The following is a 21,571-nucleotide window of genomic DNA, read 5'->3' as shown; positions in this document are numbered from 1 at the left end:
TGCTAGAAGGGTAGATGTATTACAAAAGTGAACTCCTTAAGTGTATGTAGTCAAGTCTCCACAGATTTTGAAAATGGAAAGCAGCCTCAGGAGAGTGGGGGCTCCTTATCCTTTTTCATGTCTACTGTTTTCCCACTCAAAACTTTTTAATATTCAGTCAAGGAGGAGCCCTGTGGCGCAGAGTGGTAAGCTGCAGTACTGCAGTCAAAAGCTCTGCTCACGACCTGAGTTCGATCCCAATGGAAGTTGGTTTCAGGTAGCCGGTTCAAGGTTGACTCAGCCTTCCATCCTTCTGAGGTTGGTAAAACCAGTACCCAGCTTGCTGGGGGTAAAGGGAAGATGACTGGGGAAGGCACTGGCAAACCACCCCGTAAACAAAGTCTGCCTAGCAAACATCGAGATGTGACGTCACCCCATGGGTCAGGAATGACCTGGTGCTTGCACAGGGGGCTACCTTTACCTTTTTTACAAGGCTATGACAGATTCAGCACTAATAAATGGGCAAAAATGAACATCATCATTCTTTGTTACAGAAACTCCATGCGAATAACTGTGTGCTGGAAAGTAAAAGCACAAGGCTGTTATTAGTAATTTTTTTTTCAGTCCGGTTTTTGTTTTACTCTCCTGCATGGTATCTCCTGATTCAATTCTTGGATGTATCTTCCTGATATTACTTTGGGACTTTGTGGCGCTCTTTAGATATCCTGTACTGATCAGTTTTATATATATAACGGTGGTGATTCAATTTAAAACAACACACCATGGGATTTTGTGAAATAAACTGAGGCCTGCAAGGAACTGTGGAGAGGATAAACAATTGGATGAATCTCTCCACCCAGAGAACAATATTGTAAATACTCCCATAGAAGAGTGTGGTCACATGAAGAGAACTTGAAAGACAGATTTGGTTAGCATTGATGTATGCTTAGTCACCAGTAAGTATTTTGCTTTACTGACCAGGATAACAGGTTCTTCAGCTAATATTAGATAAGCATTGTCAAGGATATACAACCAACATATTGCACAAAATGGCTTTAAGGCATGCTTTACTGGAGTCAGAACCAAAATATATTGGTTGGAGATTTCATTCCCTCATTTTTCAAGGCATGCATGTAATTTGGACACTGTGTACTGTACACCTAGTGAAATCCATTCATTCATGAAGAACTGCAAAAAGCAAAATTAATTTTGGTCAAAAGAAGTAAATGTGTATATTTGGCAAGAAGCATTGATGGGCTTTATCATTATTCAACTATGTGCCTTCTTCACCAATTGTTATGTCATGCTTGTGAGATCAGTAAGAATGATTTGCAGTTTATGTCCATAATATGCTCTTGGGCTATCCTTCTTCTGTCAACTGTCCATGGTGAACGAGTTGTCTGTTACTTTCTTATGACAGCAAATTCTTAACTCCACAGTTCCTTTTCTGGTTGATGGTACAGATAACACAAGTAATGTGCAAGTGGTACAGATACCATATTTGCATATTTCCTCATTCAAGGCTTACAGAATGAACCTGTTAGAAAACATATGTTGGTGGTCACACTGAATTACTTTCTGGTGCCATTAATTGGTCATCATTCTTTGCCTTCTCAGCTTTTTCGTGTGCTTCTGGGGAGTATCTAGAAATGAAGAACCAGGTATGCACCAAATGTCCTGAAGGGACTTTCTCCGTAGGAAGCGGGATCCAGTTTGTTGAGTGGGATGATCTGCCGGCAGGATTCACTAATGTGGCCACTTACATGGATTCTGTGGATGGATCATCAGAGAATAAAGCAGAGAGCTGCAGCAAGTAAGATTTTTCGTCCCCCACCCGCCCATGGCCAATGATTGCCTGGCAGATGGAAACAAACCTAACCTCATCCATGACGTATAACTGCCCTGATGGCTTATTTTTGGTTTCCCTTATATCCCACTCTTTCCTAAGCAGCTTGCATGTGTCTTCCAGCCAGGTGCACTGATCAGGTTCATATCTGCTTAGCCTGAAGAAATGCAGCAGCACTAGGTGCTCTCCTATCATTCACTGGGGCTCACCTTACTGATGAAGGGGGGAAACGTGGAAGGGGGACACAGTAAGAAGAAACAAGAAGCGGCATGCAGTAGACCTCTTAAAGGAGCCCGGGCCGTCTTTTGATCTTTACGACGTCTCTGTGGGGCAGACTAGTCTGAGAGAGAGCAGCTTGCTGAAGGCTATTGTGACAGGTTCAGCCGGGGACCCCTTCTTTAAACCCTCTCTCAGATGGCAGTTAAATGGACCCTTTCCTCTTTTGCTCCTCCTAGGGTTGCCACCTCTAGGTTGGGAAATTCCTGGAGATTTGGGCGTAAATACTGGGGAGGGTGGGTTTTGGGGAGGGCAGGCAGAGCTCGGCAGGGATGTGATTCCATAGAGTGATCCCTCTGAATGTGCCATTTCCTCTAGGGGATCTGATCCTGGTAGACTGTAGATCAGTTCTAATACTGGGAGATATCCAGGCCCACGTGGAGGTTGGCAAACCTAGCTTCTGCTCTCCCTCTGAGTGTTTTGAGGGACCCGATTTGGTGTTGCTGGCGTTCTCTGCAAGACCACGAGGGAACAGTGGGATTGGCAGTTATGAACAGGGAGCGAACTTGGCTTTGTCCGTCACAGTTCAGGGCCATTTCATTGGGGCTGTATTTGTGTTTCCCATGGGGGGGGGGGGCGCAGAGTGGACAGGCACTGGTCCCAGGTCACCCACTGAGTTTCAGGGTGAACAGGGAATTGAACCTAGTCTGATAGTCTAGCCACTACACCACACTGCTTTGCAAATTACCCTGTGGGTAGAGTTTTAGACCATCTGAATGAGTCCCAAGAGATGCTAAACTTTAGATTAAGGCTCTAAACTCCTGCTGTTCTAAAGCTGCATGGGCTGATGCATGGCACTGTTCTTACATGAATATAATCTTTGTGTAAAAAAGCCATGCGTGCTGTGATTTGGGAATGCTGCATGGGAAATGGTTCTGAGCAGAGATTTAGCCTTTGTTTTGCTGTTCTAGCCCTATCTCCATTGCTTCATTATCCAGTTCTGTCAATAGGGAAAAAAATCCCACTGAATTTGGGAGCAATGCTGGGTTGTTCTGAAATAAAATCTCTTTTTAAACTGGCAAATTATTGGGAAAAAAATCCCGTTGTTCTGTTTGCACATTAATGCATTCTTCTGTATCATAAGTGAATATAAATTGTTGCCAGTGTGAATCAGTTGCAAAAACTAATATTTCCCTAGATGCTGAGAAACTGGTTTATGTTCTTTATTTTCCTCTGAACTTTTAGCCTTGCTCGCTATGGAGCCCTGCTCATTGCTTGCCTTCTAAAACCAGGCTTGTTTTTGCTTCTGTTTGTTCAGATCTTCATGGAATCCTCGTGGGAATTATATCGAGTCAAACAGGGACGATTGCACTGTCACCTTGGTCTACACCGTGCTCCTGAAGAAATCTGGTTTTGTCACCTTTGAATACCAATATATTGACAAAAATATCATCTTTGAGTTTTTTGTAAGGGCCAGTTTGTGCACTGAATTGAAGAAGGAGTATTTGGGAAAGTGCTCTATCAGTATGCTCCGTGTCTTTCTTTCCACAAGGCTTGTGAAGCTACAAATTTGCCTCATACAAAATCAGACCAGGATTAGACTCGGGTTAAAAAATCTGACGCTGGGTCAACTGAGGTCCTGCTCACCTTTTTGCAAGTGAGAGGCTCACAAGACATCTAGATGTCACAGCATCTAATCAGCTGCCCAGTGTAGACAAATGGGCTGGGTGGAAGGAGATTTTAGGAGAGACTTGTGTGTGTTTTTAGCAGTCCAGAGCATATGTCTGGGGTGCATATGCTGGTTAAAGCCAACGTAGTTGCCCATTGGCTGGGGATGGGGGCTGCTTGTAGGTTTGGGATGGAGGCCCTGGCTGAATTGCCTGAAACTCTACCTGTGTGCTGGACCTGCATGTGTTTTAACTTGAAAAACAGGCACTGTGATGGCCTGAATCCCAGAGGCAGTGCCCATCCCCCCCTCTCCCACCTGTAGAAGTCTTGGTGGTTATAGAAAAGAGCAGGAGTCCAGTAGCACCTTAAAGACTAACAACATTTCTGGCCGGGTATGAGCTTTTGTGAGTCACAGCTCACTTCTTCAGTTGTTAGGTCTTGTGGGTAATAGTCTTCAATAGATTTGTCCTCCATTAATGTGTCTAAATTTTTGTCATACCATCTTAATTAGAGACCACTCCTTTGTGTAAACCCCCCTTTCTTTTGTTCTGAAGCTGCTGCCATTCAAGTGCTCAGGATGGTGTGGCTGTATACAATAAATTATGTTCCGTCTGCAGGAATCCTCCTAGATACTAGGTATAGGTACCAGTAGCTAAAAATGAACTCTGAATACTGCAGATTCAAATCCCTTCTTGGCCATGAGCAAAACTGGTGGCCTTAGGGAAGACTTGGCTCCCTGTCCTGCCATCTGCAGTGGCCTACAGTACCAGGTTGATTTATTTAAAATATATGTGTACTACTTTTCAGAAAATAATAATCACTCAAATCAGTTTACACATGTGATGCCGTTGCCACTGCTTTCGACTGACAGAAAATTAACCTGATATTTGATCGTTTCCATTGTTTCGATTGACAGGCTCAAAATGACCAATGCCAAGAGATGGACTCCACAAGTGATAAGTGGATGAAGTTAACCAACAATGGTGAATGGGGCTTCCATTCTGTGAGTATGGCTTGGCCTGCTTGCTTTCTGGCAGGGGTCTACAAGAGGTAGCTTACCAGCTGCTGCAGAGTAGCTTGTGCATCCCATAGAACATCCGGGAAATATTGTGAAGATTAGTTCTAGGCTTTTAGTTTTTAAAAAGCTTTTATTCCCCCCTATGCTTACTTAGTTGGTAGTTTCCTTTCTGGTGCTTTTCCTAGTTGGGGTTCTGTTTCTAGGACAGAACAAAATTTGGTAATGTGCAGGGGTTGGAGGAGTCACTTGGGATAAAGAGAATGTCGATGTCCCCACCTTATGAATACCATAGAATCCTGGTCTCCTCATTTGTGTGCATATATATTTATTTAGGTTATTTCTAGTCCGTCTTTCTCACAGGGGCTCAAGGCAGATTACACATAGTGAGGCGGTACAGTCAACAAAATCAACATTCAATAACCAATGCATTAGGATCTTTGAAGTCTGGAACCATCAGAAAGAACTGAAGCATAGCATAAGTATTAACATGACACATTAAGTGGTACAGAAATTACAAAATAGGATCCTACTTACAATAAGCTACATACAGCAGTTTAGACCAAAGTCCCTAATCATTTATCCAAGTAAGTTTGTGAACCATTTTGTAAAGTGCAACCCTATTACCTGTGCAGAAAAGCCCTCTTGAATAGTTCAGTTTTGCATAGTTTGCGGAAAGCCAGGAGAGTGTGAGCTTTCCTGACCGCCTTGGGCAGGCTATTCCACAAGGCAGGAGCCACAATGGAGAAAGCACGTGTACAACTGCCCGTACATGTGCTTCAGGAGAGTTGTTGTGGCAGAGCATAAGGAGAGAGGTGGTCCCACAGATAAGAGGGGCCAAGGGCATGAAGGGCTTCATATGTGCTAGCCAATACCTTAAACGGACCCCGGTAACAAATGGGCAGCCGATGGAGCGTCTGCAGAATGGGAGTAATATGCATGCTCCATCTAGCTCCCATTAACAGCCGAGCCAGTCTGCATGACTGGATGGTGAAACATCACACTTTTCTTTTTGCTCCATCCACTGTCCTGAATCCTCAACATACTGACTGCTCTCCTCAGCTTCGCACACTCTCAAAAGCCTCTCTTCTCCCTGCTTCTTATGGTCCCTCAGGCCTGGCTCTTTCCCTGGTATCAGTCATTGGCCTAGATATTGAGCAGGTAACTAACATTGTGCCAACAGCTAGTAACAAACTGAGAGATGGGCTACCCCTTAGACTCACCATCTGAAAAGCAGAGATGTTTTGGCTGCTGTGACTTCTGTAGGTTCCCACTGATGGCTGAGGAAAGTTTGAGGATCTTGCCTTGGCACTGTCTGGAAAGAGACACTGCTAATGGGAAAGGGGGGATTTCACCTTTAGCTTTATTCTCCTCCATTAGTCCTCAACTGCCAGGAAGGCTAGCTGAGAAAGAGCCCTGCTGGTAAAAAGAACCTCTTGCCTTTCAGAAGGCCTTTGAGGCAAACACTGACTTTCCCTCAGGTGTCAGGAGGGAGACCCTTGAGGCGTCTCAGAGCCTGGCTGCTTTTCTGCCCAGGTTTGTAACATGCTTCCAGATTTTTAATAGCAAGATGATCAGAGTGTGAGTTGGTTGTATCCCTGACTTCCATTGCATCAGCAGCCTGCCAGACTCCAAAGGCCCCTTCTGGTGGGTTTGCAAATGGGACAAGCCGTTGAAAAGAGACTGTCTGTGGGTTTCTGGCCCTCCCAAAAAGACGAGACTGAGGCCTCTCTAGGTCTAACCTGAAATAGATTTCTTCCTTTTATTTGCACAAACCTGTCTTATCTTACATTTTAATCTTTGGCTGAACTCATGAACTAAGTAAACAGGGTGAGGCTTATCTTCAGAATAGTTTGCTTTGCAAGGGAAAATATATTAGTTTTTTAAGCTGAACTGGCAGTCTGTTTGATTGATCCTTCAAAGAAGAGGGTGCAGTTACTAAAAAAATCATGTTTTTTTCTCAGAAGGTGTGTTTGCCCCTTGAAATTTGCAGCAAAGGTTTTTTATTTCTTGTTAGCCCCAAACGTCAAAGTAGTCACTGTTAGTATGTGAAGATTCTACTAGAGGATAGTTTCAGCCTGGCTCACCCTGTGTTTTTCAGACCAGGAAACCTTTCCAGGTGGACCTGGCTGCCAGTGAACCTCTTTGCACACTGGAAACAACTATGGGTTTGGTTTTATGGAATTATGGCATTGTATGAATACGCCAAATTAAATTGATCTATACAACCTGTTGTGTACCATCTGAAGCAGGGCCAGTTCTAGGTGTTCGTAGGCCCTTAGTGAGAGACTATAACTGGGCCCCCTTTCTCACTTTCAGTCTCTGTTGAGAAGAAAGACAGGGTAAAAAATTAAGTAAATAAAGAAATATCTCAACAGAACCCTGAGAGGTAGGTTAGAAAAAGCTATAGTGACTCAGTCAAGATTACACAGTGACCCTAGATTAAAGGTGAGTGATGACATTTTTAAAACCTAGCCTTAAAAGTCCATTTCTAACTCTATCAAGTGGTTCTCACTAACTGCTTTTCAATTCCGGTATAGCACACGCTATTGGTAAACCAGTGCATAGGCTGCTAATTACTGGTCAGTGTTTTGTTATGACATGGAAAAGAATGTGACATGGTGTTTCATTCCTACTTAGAATGTAAAAATGAGATCTCATGGACCATGCTAGTTCATTAGAAAGAAATACACAGAAGCAATAGCAAAAACATTCAATTTATTAGGACTGAAAGTCAGAGCTAGATTTGGAATTTTATGTTAAAAAATAATTTCCTCAGGATTTCATCATAGAGACACTTGCAATTTAAAATTACCTCAGAATGTAATCTCAGGTTTTGGTAATCCTAAAAAGTACAATGTGTCAGAAAATTTCAGTCTTTTTTGAGCACAAATCCTAGCACTTCACCAAGTAGCACTGAGCCTCCTCAACTCTGTGTCAACTCTTCGCTCTCAAAGGTACAGTCAGAGGTACTTGAATTCCTGGTTTTTAACAGTACAGACAGAAAATGCCAGGTTGCAGAGTAGAAGGACAGCCCCTGGGAGTAGCAGAAGTTCTCTGGGACTGGGATGACAGGTTCCAGAGAGAAATAACAACCCCTGTGAGTAGGAGAAGTGTTCTGGGACTGGAATGCTGGACTCCAGAGTGGAGTAACGGCTCCTGGGAGTAGCAGAAGTGTTCTGGGACTGGAATGACAGGTCCAGGGGTGGAATGATTGCCCCTGTGACTGACATCAGTGCTCTGTACCTGTAAGTACAACCTGAGAGTGGAATGAAATATTTTACACTTATTTCAATCACGGGGGCCATCATTCCACTCTGGGGCTGTCATTCCAGTCCCCGAACACTTCTGCTACAACCAGTGGTTGTCATTCCAGGCCCAGAATTTATCTGCTTCTCCCAGGAGCTGTCATTCCAGTCCCAGGATATTCGTGCTACTCCCAGGGGATGTCATTCCACTCTGGGGGCTGTCATTCCAGGCCCAGAATATATCTGCTACTCCCAGGGGATGTCATTCCACTCTGAGACTGTCATTCCAGTCCTAGAACACTTCTCCCTCCAGGGGCTGTCATTCTACTGTGGGGGCCATTATACCAGTTCCAGAAGACTCATGCTACTCCCAGGGACCATCATTCTACTCTGCGGGCTGTCCTTCTAGTCCCGGAGCAGTCTATTTTAGCACATTTTCACTGTAATGTTTTTTGTGCTGAAATATATTTTGATGGAGCCCATCCAAGTCAACTGGCATTCCTGGCTCCCATTGTATCCAATGGGCCTTCATGCCTCTCCCATTGTTCCCAACGGGCAATCCCGTTCTTTCTTTTAGTACATCTTGCAGAAAATACACCAAATCCTCCTGAGCAGGTAGGAGCAAATGTGTGCAGACTGCGACGAAGGAAAAGGTGGGGAGGGAGGAGGGAGATCTGGAGAGGTAGGGGGAAGCTGGGAAGGAGGTGACCCCCTCCCCTGTCTCCCCCTGATTCCTCCTGACTCCCCCCTTCACTAGCAGAAGCCACCACTGTGAGTGGGCCCTCCGGCAGTTCTCATTGGTCAGCTGTGATCTGAAGTGTGATGCTGTCCTGGTTGGATTCAGCCATGGCAGTGAAGCTGAGTTCTTAATCTCTGTTCTGTGAAGTATTATGTAAAGTCTGATCCATTTAAATTGTCAGGGAAATAGGCCATGGCGAGTCTACCCAGGCCGACATCTTGTCTGTTTCTCTTCTAAGGCGAGGTTTTCATTGCCCTTTCATTTTATTTCCCAGGTAACTCTGAAATCAGGCACTAATATATTATACTGGAGGACAACAGGGATCTTTATGGGTTCTCAAGCCGTGAAACCTGTCTTAGTGAAAAACGTCACCATTGAAGGTATAACTTGTGAAAGTTTTAATTGTATCAGTTATTGAACTGCATAAGTAAAGTAAGCAAGGTCCCCTGGGCAAGCACCGGGTCCTTCCTGACCCATGGGGTTGACATCACATCCCGACGTTTACTAGGCAGACTTTGTTTTACGGGGTGGTTTGCCAGTGCCTTCCCCAGTCATCTTCCCTTTACCCCCAGCAAGCTGGGTACTCATTTTACCGACCTCGGAAGGATGGAAGGCTGAGTCAATCTTGAGCCGGCTACCTGAAACCGACTTCCGCCGGGATCGAACTCAGATCGTGAGCAGAGCTTGGACTGCAGTACTGCAGCTTACCACTCTGCGCCACGGGGCTCTTTACATTGAACTGCATAGTCAGTATATTTCAGCACCGTCCAGCAAGTTAATATCTCTTGCACTTCACCGTTCTTTAAACAACAGCCTTGCTTAGTTTTGGGAGAAGATTTAAAACAAACATTGTGTTCTTCCTTCCATGGTGCCTCCCTCTGGTCCTTTTCCCTATCTGTAGAGGGAAATTCAGGTTGAAAATGCCACAAAAAACTGAACAGCATTATGATGCTGCTCACTGGATGTTTCCATTATAGGGTAAATAGTGACCTCTGCTGGGAAGTCTTTAGACTAGCAAAGAGACCAAAAAGGGGGAAGGGGGTGGGATGTATTAGTATCATTTTTAGACGCACACAAATACTTTGAATTTGTGGCACTTATCCTGTAAGAATGTACCTTACTTTAGCCATACTTAGCTTTTTTCTCACTGAAAATGAAAATTTGGATGCCACAAGAATGGTGCAACACTGTGGCTCAGTGGCAGAGCATCTGCTTGGCATGCAGAAGGTCCCAGGTTCAATCCCCAGCATCTCCAGTTAAAGGGACTAGGCAAGTAGGTGATGTGAAAGACCCCTGCCTGAGACCCTGGAGAGCCGCTGCTGGTCAGAGTAGACAATGCTGACTTTGATGGACCAAGGCTCTGATTCAGTATAAGGCAGCTTCATGTGTTCATGTATTCAACATATTGATGACAAGTTCACGTTGGTGGCTGTGGTACAGAGATTGCCAAATGATTATGTAAATACATGGAGTGTGTGGATCCTCGTACCACCTCTCCCCAATGGAACCACACAGTGTGTTTGTGGCCCCACCCTACCAAAACCCTCCCTCCCTCCCTTGGCTTTTTCATGATTTAATGGGTGGCAGCTGTTATACAGATGCCCCAAATGCGCTCCCCCTTAAATGGCTTGCCACATCGTTGCCTGAAGTGAAACGATCACTTTGGCTTCACGGCAAGCTTAACTTCCTGCTGGGTTATGGTTGCCAGCCTCTAGGTTTGGCCTGGAGATCTTCCAGAATTTCAACTGGTCTTCAGATGACAGAGATCAGTTCTCCTGGAGAAAATGGCTGCTCTGGAGGGCGGACTCCATGGCACCATACCCCACTGAGGTCCCTCCCCTCCCCATACCCCACCTCCGCAGGCTCTACCCCCTAAATCTCTAGGAATTTCCCAACCCGAAGTTGGCAACCTTATTCTGGGTAGTTGCAGTCTGTTTCCACATAATGGCAGGCAGCGGATGGCCTGGGGGGGGGGGGCTCAGTGTGGCCCTATCTGCCCCCTCCCCGGCATAATATCTGATTCTGGAATTGCCCAGAATCATATTGTGTGTGTCTTGAGGCAAGGGTAAAGGAGAGATCAGGTTCAAAAGACACTGACATTAGATCTCATTTTTCGACCTTCAGTTTTGGAGCCTCCGTGCTGCCTTTTATGTAAAGTTACTTATCACTGGTGCAGGCTGTTGTTTTTTCTTGTTGCTATATAACCCATGACATGACCTGAACTTATTACTGCAACTCACTTGCTCTTCTGTTAATGTGCAAAAAATGCTCCTGGCTGAATTACTTTGGCTGTGTCTGCTTTGTATTGCAGGAGTGGCCTATACTTCTGAATGCTTTCCCTGCAAACCTGGTACATTTAGCAATGTAACTGGCTCATCGACTTGCCAGAACTGCCCTAAAAACATGTACTCGGAAATGGGTGCTAAGGAGTGCACTAAGTGTCAAGAAGAAACTCACTACGCAGGTATGGGATGCGCACGGCAGAGGTACCTAGGACAATTTAAAAATACCTTACTAAGTATGGGGAAAAGAGAATCTTTATTAACCATTAAAATATATATATTAAAAAATTAGATTATTCCGGCTCTATAATGCATGCTTGGTGAGTATGCTCTACCCAGTTTTTGGGTATCCTTCCATCTTTGCGAACCCCAGATTATTTTAGCAACCTAACAGTCCCTTGTTACCGCAGAGTTTTTATGCTCGCTTGCTTGAACACCACTCCTTCGGTGGTGCTAAATGGAAGTTACGATAACTTAGCTGATTTAGATACTTTGTTTATCTGAAGAGATCTTCAGAGTGATCTGAAGAGAGTTGACACATTATTTCATACGATGTTGGAACATGCCCAATTCAATTCTTATAGTGACCAATGGATTACCTCTATTTTAATTAAATTACCGTAACAAAAGATAAAATAGTCTCCTTTTTGCTGGTGGATAGAGAACCAAGAACAACATTGGCAGTGGCCAAGTATCTCTCCACCATATTTAAAGAAATAAAGGCTTCCCATTGACTGCTCAAGACGCTTTGCGTCATGGGAGCTTGAAAAGGAAAGGAAGGCTCTACAGAATTGGTCCTCTAGCAGCTGCGACCTTCTTTGCTGGGAAGGAACCAGTGGATTTGTCTCACCTGGAGCCCATTGGATATTTTCTTCTATTTTGCTTTTAGATGAAGGCTCCAGCCACTGTAAGGAGCGACCGCCCTGCACCAACAAGGACATTTTCCAAATACATACACCATGTGATCAGGATGGAAAGGTGAGTGGCAGACCATCTCAGATTTCACTTGTGGACCCTTGGCAAATATTTCTGGATAGCATCTGCAGGGGCCATAAGTCAGGAGTTTCTGAATTCTGCTTCTGTTTTCATCCTGGATGGTTTGTGTGACTTTCAGTAAAAACATTTGGGTTTGTCCACCTCTAATATAACAACCAATAAATCTATTTTTGTTATATAGTGTGCACAATTGTATTAAAAACACAGGGCCTAAAATACAGGCTTCCTAAAAAGCCCAAACATAGTTACAAATATTATCAACACATAACAGTTGATGTTAGTACATAAAATGGCCAAAATCTGACCAGATGCGTTTCAGCCTCTTTGAGGCCTTCCTCAGTGGTCATACATACACAATTTTACAATACACATCCTGACATATACACAAACGTTGTACAAGGTAAAAAATATATTAAAGTCTTTTATTTTGTATGGTTTTATGTTAAAATAGTTAGTCCATGCGTCTTAAAACATGGCTCACTGCTCACACCTTGTATATGGTGTCCAGCGTTTCAGGAAGTGTATAACATCAACAAACATGAAGAAACCATCTCTAAACCAGCCTGTCTTTTATGTGCCTACAAAGTCTTGAACTTGGTCAGTGAAATGCTTCTCAACAGTTGCGCTTGCAGAAGTCTTTGATATAAAGACTCAACTCTCCAGTTCTCTGCCCTTCATCGCTCCCTGCATGATTTGTCTGTCTGTCCCTGATTCCTCCATCTGGGGACATGCAGCTCGTCTATCATTTGGTTCTTCTTCTCCCTGATTGTGCTGCTTTTCATGCATTTTGTTGAGTTTCCCCCCAAGCTGCCTACTTTGGCAACTGTAATACAGACTATTCTCTGGTATACAGATGTTTAACCAATACTCCTCAAATATTCAACGTGAATCCTTGACATCCAGAGATTTTGCAGATGCTGTCAACATTTAACAGTATATGACAGCTGACTTGTATTTGAAGTTAGTCATTTTTATATACATTCATGTAACTGATCTAAATAAGCAAATTCTGAAGCATGATGGTAGGTTTTAATTTTTTAAAATTTTGTTTATGGCCTACCGTTCTCAGTGAGATTGGTGTTGAATTTCGATTCCAAAATTTTTGAACATAAAATTTTGTGTTCAAAAGCCAAATTACAAATCTTTTAAAAAATTGCTCAATGTTTAGCTTGCAATATGTAACGTTCAAAGAGGGAGGTCAAACTGCACAGTATTTTGTTGCTGGGTCCATCTCCAGGCCCGCTCCAGGTCCTGTCAAGCAGTCATTCGGTGTGAGTTCCTAGGTAAAACATTGATTCCTGGGTGCATGGAGGCTGATTTGGATTGAGAGAGCCATGCACAAAGAGAGGGAGTTTAAGCTGTTTTCCTGACTTGAAACTGCCCCAGGAAGCCCCTGTTTGAGAGCCAGCATGGTATAGTGGTTAGAGGTTAGTTAGGCTAGGATCTGGAAGACCCAGCTTTGAAGTTTCACACACTTTGTAGAGAGTTCAGCAACCCGTCAGAAGAAGTACAGGACCTTTTTATCTTTGGCAGCCAATTAATGAAGTTGAAAAAAGAATTATGGTCTTTTAATTACTAGTAAAGAAGCTAAGGCCCTGACCTAGGTGGCCCAGGCTAGCCTGATCTCGTCAGATCTCAGAAGCTAAGCAGGGCCAGCCCTGGTTAGTATTTGGATGGGAGACCACCAAGGAATACCAGGGTTGCTGTGCAGAGGAAGGCACTGGCAAACCACCTCTGTTAGTCTCTTGCCATGAAAACCACAAAAGGGGTCGCCATAAGTCGGCTGCGACTTGACGGAACTTTACACACACAAAGTGCTAAATATAGCAATTTTAACCTTGCTTGAGCAATTGAGCAATATCAGATATAATCTCAGCACACCTGTGTATGATTTCATATCTAGAACCAATCACTTACCTGTAGAATCATCACTGTAAAAAATTACAATGATATTTTAAGATAGTGGATGTCACTTTTTCTATAAAAGTGTCACAGAAGAGTTATTCAGGGGTTCTGTGAATGGAGTGTCAAAGAATGTACTTAAGATTTCTCTTTCTCTCTGTGTGTGTGTATGTGTATTGGGTTTCCTAAACCTTTTGAAAGTATTCTAGGATAGTTACTTGAAACTTGATTAGCTTTAAAGCTCATTTATTCAAACATGCTTGAGATATATTAGGAGAGTTGATTTTCCTTGCATGTGGTCTTTCAATGATTTTAGGGTCAAGTTGTTCTTGTTTCTATTTTTTTATTATCTTGCTTAAAAAAAGAGTTGTGTCTTTTTTCAATAAATAAAATTAGCTTGCTGAAAGTTTCTGCCTGGTTTGCTGGTGGAAGGTTAAACAAAGAACTCGTTTATAAATATTGCAGTCAAGTTACCCTTTTGCTGGATCTTATCTGAAAAAGACAATAGTGCTAAACAAAAGCTGAAGGCAGCAGGAAAAGAGGAAGACCCAACATGAGATGGAGTGACTCAATCAAGGAAGCCACGGACTTCAGTGAGCAAGACTGTTAATGATAGGATGTTTTGGAGGTCACTAATTTATAGGGTCGCCATAAGTTGGAAGTGACTTGACATCACTTAACACACACATCTGTATAGAATCCTATTGGAGTCTCTGATGCTGCTTGGCCAGTGAGGATAACACCCATGGAACAAGTGGTTCAGACCTTTAAACTGAATATAGAATAATTATCTTGTTATACCCAGAGGTAGACAGAACAGGATGTGAGTTAAAGCATAGGATGTACCAGCTGTTCACAGTATACCTGCTAGTATATGTCCAACAATCAGACTAGTTGAATTTAAAGAATAGGGGTTCGATCCCATGGATCTGTTCTTTTGCAGATGTGCTTTCCTCCAGTGGTAGGATCCTTCTCCTGGTGGAAGACACTTGAAGAGAGTATCTTGAGTGTAGGGAAGGTTTCTACTGACAGGAAAAAGCCCCTCTGCAAACAGCGTAGGTCTGCAGGAGCCAGTGCTTTTTCTGGCGCTGATCTTAGTGGGGCTGAGGAAGCCCACCTTTAGTAGCAGATTTGTGGGTACCATTAGAGAGCAGAAAACGCTTGCTTTTTATTTTATTGCATTTTTTACCACTATTGATTTGTCATACACTGGGGAACCGCTGCCATATTTCCAAGTCTCATTTGCGTAAGATTTCATTGGCAACTATAATTTCTGCCTTTATTGTTTTCTTTACCTTTTGGTAGCACTCCTTGCTTTCTCTCTTGCTGTTCTCTGGCCTTCCTGTACCTGCCTAATAGGTGATAGGCACCATCTTAAACAACAGGCATAGTGAAACCTTAATTCTTTTATTTTGTGCCTTATTTGTTTTAGACTCGGCTCATGTACAAATGGGTAGAGTCCAAGATCTGTAGGGAGGATCTTCTTGGAGCAGTGACACTGCCCCCTTCTGGAGAGAGGAAGGGGTGTCCCCCTTGCAACCCGGGCTTCTACAACAACGGCTCCTCCTTCTGCACTCCTTGCCCTCAGGACATGTTTTCTGATGGAACGTGGGGTATGAGAGTTTAATGTTATCAAAACTCTGTTGTGGCAGTTTTATTCGGTAGTTTCTTGGTGGTTGATAGAAGGCATATTCGCCTAGCATGTTTACTGATGGATCACTGCAAATAGTTTTCAAAAGCCTGCTTGACCAAAGACAAGTGAGGAACCTAAGTGCTGCTATCTACCCTATGCAATACTAAAGGTAAAGGTAAAGGTTCTCTGTGCAAGCACCGGGTCATTCCTGACCCATGGGTTGACGTCACATCCCGACATTTTCTAGGCAGACTTTGTTTATGGGGTGGGTTGCCAGTGCCTTCCCCAGTTGTCTACACTTTACCCCCAGCAATCTGGATACTCATTTTACCGGCCTCGGAATGATGGAAGGCTGAGTTAACCTTGAGCCGGCTACCTGAAACCGACTTCCCTCGGGATTGAACTCAGGTCATGAGCAGAGCTTGGATTGCAGTACTGCAGCTTACCACTCTGCGCCACGGGTGTGTGCAATACTACCTCCATGATAACCACAATAACACTTTCCACTTTCTCTTTTAAAAAATGGTTGGACATCTAATATAATATGGTTACAGCAGTTCCTTAGTGGAACAGGCTTCCTTGGGAGGTGGTGGACTCTCCTTCTTTGGAGGTTTTTAAACAGAGGCTAGATGGCAATGCTGATTCTGTGACCTTAGGCAGATTAGGAGAGGGAGGACAGCAAGGGTTGCATCAGTGCTTGGCTCTCGTGACCCTTTCTTACATGCCCAGGGTAATGCTGATTGCCACTTTGGGGCCAGGGAGGAATTTTCCTCCAGGCCAGATTGGCCAGGAATCCTGGAGAATTTTTCCTATCTTGTGACGTGGAGCAGGGGTCATTGGGGGCATGGGGGAGGTAGCTGTGAATTGCCTGCATTGTGCAGGGGATTGGATTCTATGTTTCTGTCGCCTTTATTTCATTTCATTTCATTTTGCAAAAGCAGTCACTTATACTGTTTTTTAGAAGTGAGTTTGTTAGTGTTTTAATTTTTTGCTGTTCATGGCTGACAAAATTGTTACAGATTAGATGGACTCTTGTTGGAAACAACCTGTAAAAAGAGGCAGGTGATGTGTGGTACCTTGGCTCTCTAGGCATCTGCATGAGCAGTAGGTCCTTTAAAAAAAGGAGGTGTATGGAAGGTTGTGACCCAGGAGGTGGGACTTGGATTGAAGGCCACAGGTACAGGTGTCTAGGTAAACATTTGAAGTACAAAGAATGCTGTGGCACTCTTATGTGGAGGTGGAAAAGGCTGTCAAGTCACAGCCAACTTATGGCGACCCTATAGGATTTTCTAGGCAAGAGACATTCAGAAGTGGTTTACCACTGCCTTCCTTTGTGTAGCAACCCTGAATTTCCCTGGAGGTCTCCCATCCAAGTACTAACCAGGCCTGACCCTGCATGGCTTCCCAGATCTAACAAGATTGGGCTAGCCTGGCCCATCCAAGTCAGGGTACAATTATAACATTCATTTTTGATGACCTGAGAATTGTTCATTCTTATCTGTTCAATGCTTCATCTACTAAAATATTGTTCTTCAAATCTGGTTTATTTTATGTGTCCCTTTTTTCTTAATTTCTTCTTGTAGAGTGCAAACCCTGCCCTCCGGGTACTGAACCGGCTCTGGGATTGGAATACAAGTGGTGGAATGTGCTCCCTCGTAATATGAAGACCTCATGTTTCAATGTTGGCAACTCCAAATGTGACGGGATGAATGGTGAGCTGGCCCTTCTCACTCTGGAGAGCTGGCCTGGTGGGTCAGAGAAGGAGCCCTGAATTGGGAACTCCTCACTTCAAGTCTCCAAACCTCAGCTACATGCCTCTGGAGATCCTGAGAGACAAAATATTGTCATGACACAGCTGGCATCCCTTAATAGTTCATTGCTGGGTCAAGAGTTGTAGCCAGCCTTTCTCTCGAAATGAGTTCACCAGATTTCCAAGTGGGGCTTCAGATCAGTGAATGAAATAATCAGTGATTACCTCATAATCAACAACATCTGTGACAGGATTGTCAGACCCAAGATCCTATGTTTTATCTTCTGTGACTAGAAAGTGTTAGGAACAGAGGACCTATATTTTCCTTTCCTGATTGTTTTCAAATATGTTATTTTAAAGTTCAGCTTCAAGCAAGCCTTGTACTTTATGAAGTATAATGCACATTGATGGCACTGAATGTGTGTGTATGTATGTGCTGTCAAGTTGCAACAGACATATGGTGAAGGCAAGTGAGAAGCAGAGGTGGTTTGTCATTGCCTTCCTCTGCAGTCTTCCTTAGTTTTCTCCCATCCAAGTACCGACCCTGCTTAGCTTCCAGGATCTTATGAGATTAAGCTATACTATACCATTCCTCATCGTTGGTACTGCAGAAATTATTATAATATAATTATAATAATTATAGAAATAATTATTATATAATTATTATATAACTATAATTATAAATAAGACCCATCAGCTACAGGGTTTGGTGAAGATGTGTCTGGTGTTCCTCTAGTGCCAAAAATGTTCTTATTGGTTTTAAATGAGTTCTTTAGTCCGTGATAAAAAAAAAATGTTCACTGGAATTTATTTTTCTTTCTTTTATTTATTTATTAGCTTTCTTTCTCTGTTGTGGAGCCCAAGGCAGCTTACAATATAAATAAAAATATTATAAAAGCACAGTAAAAACAAATATTATAAAACCCATAGAAGTCACAGTTCAAAAACTCCAATTAGGATTGCCAATAACAAAAGCTAAATCAATCAAAATGTAGCCCTAAATAAAGCTGTCTTCAACTGCTTCCTGAAGATCGACAGTGAGGGGGCCAGGAGTATCTCCCTGGGGAGGTTGTTCCATAATAGTGGGGCTGCCACGGAAAAGGCCCTCTCTCGTGTACCTGCCAAACAAGTGTCTTTAATTGGTGGACTGTCAAGAGGGCATCTCCCTGCAAGCTTAATTCCTGGGCAGGAGCGTATGGGAGAAGATGCTCCTTCAGTTACCCCAGACCCAAGCCATGTAGGGCTTTAAAAGACCAAAGCAACACCTTGAATTGGTCTCAGCAGCGAATGGGTAGCCAGTGTAATCGCTGTAATATCGGGGTCATATACTCCCAATAGTTGGTCCTGACCAGCAGTCTACCTGCAGCATTCTGCACCAGGGGCAGCTTCCAAACACTATTCAAGGTTAGCCTCAATTAGAGCGCATTGCAATATTTTGATTAGGCCAACTGAGTAATTAGGTTAGGCCAACTGAATGGATCTAAAATGGCTCAAAACAAAACTGTATTAACTAGTTGATGGATTGTGGCTGATATTTTTCCATGATTTTGTTTTAAATGATATATTACCTGTTTTTAGATGGGATTTCCCTTTTTTCAGGTTGGGAAGTAGCTGACGATCACATCCGAACTGGGGCAGGGGGTTCAGACGACGATTATCTCATTTTGAACCTTCACATACCAGGATTTAAGTAAGGAGCAGTTTAGTTTTTGAATTTCGAGGAGGTGAGATTTCTCACGTCTTTTCTGTATTTCCCATGGTGTGTGTCTCATGCTGTGAGACAGACACTATGAGACCAAAATAAATAAATAAAGAGGGCTTGAGATCTTGAGGCCTGGATGGTAAAGATCCATGTGGGCAAACTGTGCGGGAAGGGGATTGGATGGGAACTCTGGCTAAAGGTATAAGCGAGCACCCTGATGTGTTGTGCAAAGGGAAGACCTCTGAATTATTTATTTTTTATTTTATTTGTTAAATTTATACGGCGCCCTCATTTCCAGCCAGGCCGGGCTCTGGGCGGGTGACAACATTTAAAACAACATAAAACCGTAAACCACAAAATCCTAAAACAACTATAAAATGTCAAGATGGCATTCGCATAGCAGGATGATAGCAGCCACTGTAGACCCGGTTGAGCAGTTAAAGCCCCACAAGTAAACAGACAGTGAGGGGAGGATGGGGAGGCCAGCATCGATGTAAAACTTGCAGCGGCCCTCAGTTGTAGGCCTGGTGGAATAGTTCAGTTTTGCCGGCCCTGTGGAACTCTTTAAGGTGCAGCAGGGCCCTGATGTTACTAGGAAGAGTATTCCACCAGGCTGGGGCCAGGGCCAAAAAAGCCTTGTTGAGGATAGCCGTACACTCCTCAGGCCAGGGACCACCAGTAAGTTATTATTCATACAGCATAAAGCTCTCTGGGGGGCATACCAGGAGAGGCAATCCCTCAGGTATGATGGTCCCAGATGTGCAGCTGTTTCAGCACTGGTGTTATATGTTCTTGCAGCAAGGACCCTATGAGGAGCCTCAGCTGCTCTGAGCCCGACCTTCGGGTTGGGGAGGGCGGGGTAAAAATACAATACAATAAATAAATAATTTTTTGCACCAGCTGGAGTTTCCAGATCAGTCTCAAGGGCAGCCCTATGTAAAGTGAGTTACAGTAATCCAGCCTAGAGGTGACCATTGCATGGATCACTGACACTGTGGCTAGGAATTGCAGCCAGGAAGACCCCCCCAGTGTGTTGATTGCATTGATGTTTCCTGAACGGGGGAACATGCAGCACTGCACCATCTATGCCATTCCCTAGACTCAGCACTGAACAAGAACCTTGTAAAGAGTGGGAGATCCAACTGAGTGCTGCCTAGTGTGGCCCTTGCGGCATGCCACACTAGAAAGGGAGGCTGGCTGCAGAGCAAGGATGGAAGAGGCAACTGCACTGGTTTGGTAGGAGAAGGTTTCACCTCTCTCATTTTTAGTCCTTGCAGACTGGCAAAAGTAGCTTTTGAAATCTTTGTCAATGTTTTGTTCCCTCTTGGCTGCACAGGCTGCCAACTTCTGTCACAGAGATGACAGGCTCAGAACTTGGACGGATCACCTTTGTGTTTGACGCCATCTGCTCTGCAGATTGTTCGCTGTATTTCATAGTGGTAAGTGGGGTTGTGATCAGGGCTAACAAGATGTTCACCTGTGTTTGGCATCTGGCAGTCCGCATTTCCACCCAGGCATTATTACGTGACCATCAATTGCTCGTAATTTCTGAGCAAACCGAACTTGCATTCTGCACACATAGATCAGCGCATGAGTGCAGAGGAAAAGCTCTCCCTCTAGTCTAATCCGGGTGCATGAACAAGGCTGACTGCAGGTATTGGAGTCCCATAGCAAGCTTTGGGCATGCCCGACTGCCCTCCTATTCTCTCTCTCTCTGCTGAACAAAACGAGTGCCTGTAACAAGTGGGATGGGTCCTTCCTGTATCCTACCGCTTCACTGAGCAAAGTTTCCACCTTTCCTTTGGGCTCAAGTGTGAAGCCTCCCTCCAACTTAAGCTGCTCTTCCAGTGGAGGAACAAGTGCTTAAGGTGGGGGAAGGCTCCTTAGGCTGGAGGAAGGCTCCTCAGAGGATGGTTGAATCCACACCAGTGACTGCTTCTAAGATGAGCAGCTGTGCCACTTGCTCTCCTGCCCCTTCCAGTCTGAGCAGTGGCAGAGGTTCCCCCTGCCCAAATACTGACAGCTGCTGCCACCCCTCCATGGGAGAGGAGCAAACAGGCAGGCGAGCAGCAGTGACTCGGTGCCTTTTCCTATTGTGACCAGCCGCAGCCACTGCTAACTCTCCTGCCTCCTTGCTCATCATTCTCTGGAGTAGCTTTTCAGGGGCCCTGCTGTTGACACCACTGCTCCCCAGAGTCAGAAGCCATGAATGCCTGAAGCTGCCTTATACTGAATCAGACCTTTGGTCCAACAAAGTCAGTATTGTCTGCTCAGACCGGCAGCAGCTCTCCAGGGTCTCAGGCAGAGGTCTTTCACATCACCTACTTGCCTAGTCCCTTTAACTGGAGATGCCGGGGATTGAAGCTGGGGCCTTCTGCATGCCAAGCAGATGCTCTACCACTGAGCCACAGCCCTCCTGCTCAGTTGTCACATTGCTGACAGGTGGTTGAGCCCATAATTGGTAGCAGCTTCTACCTTGCCTTCTGAGGATGAAGAGGAAGAGCCTTATGTGATAAAAAAGTGTGTGTGTGTGTGTGGGGGGGGAGACCCAGTTCTTTTGTTGATGCGCAATCCAGCACGCACAGCTGCCATCCA

General features: G+C 44.2%; 1 protein-coding gene across 1 annotated transcript in view; it reads left to right on the top strand.

Annotated features, from left to right (window-relative positions):
* Window positions 1-21,571, top strand: part of ELAPOR2 (endosome-lysosome associated apoptosis and autophagy regulator family member 2) — a 53,903-nt gene that overhangs the window by 15,020 nt on the left and 17,312 nt on the right. The window contains exons 3-12 of the mRNA XM_056847631.1: window positions 1,597-1,792; window positions 3,360-3,507; window positions 4,626-4,712; window positions 8,986-9,091; window positions 11,023-11,175; window positions 11,883-11,971; window positions 15,324-15,504; window positions 17,108-17,236; window positions 18,874-18,964; window positions 20,313-20,415. Coding sequence (XP_056703609.1) covers window positions 1,629-1,792; window positions 3,360-3,507; window positions 4,626-4,712; window positions 8,986-9,091; window positions 11,023-11,175; window positions 11,883-11,971; window positions 15,324-15,504; window positions 17,108-17,236; window positions 18,874-18,964; window positions 20,313-20,415 — 1,251 coding nt within the window. The 5' untranslated portion in view covers window positions 1,597-1,628. The remainder of the gene's footprint in view (window positions 1-1,596; window positions 1,793-3,359; window positions 3,508-4,625; window positions 4,713-8,985; window positions 9,092-11,022; window positions 11,176-11,882; window positions 11,972-15,323; window positions 15,505-17,107; window positions 17,237-18,873; window positions 18,965-20,312; window positions 20,416-21,571) is intronic.

The sequence above is a fragment of the Euleptes europaea genome, chromosome 3 (genome assembly GCF_029931775.1).
Source record: "Euleptes europaea isolate rEulEur1 chromosome 3, rEulEur1.hap1, whole genome shotgun sequence".
NCBI classification, from domain to species: Eukaryota; Metazoa; Chordata; class Lepidosauria; order Squamata; family Sphaerodactylidae; genus Euleptes; species Euleptes europaea.
The sequence above is the reverse complement of the archived record's forward strand: the minus strand, read 5'-3'. Positions and strand labels throughout refer to the sequence as shown.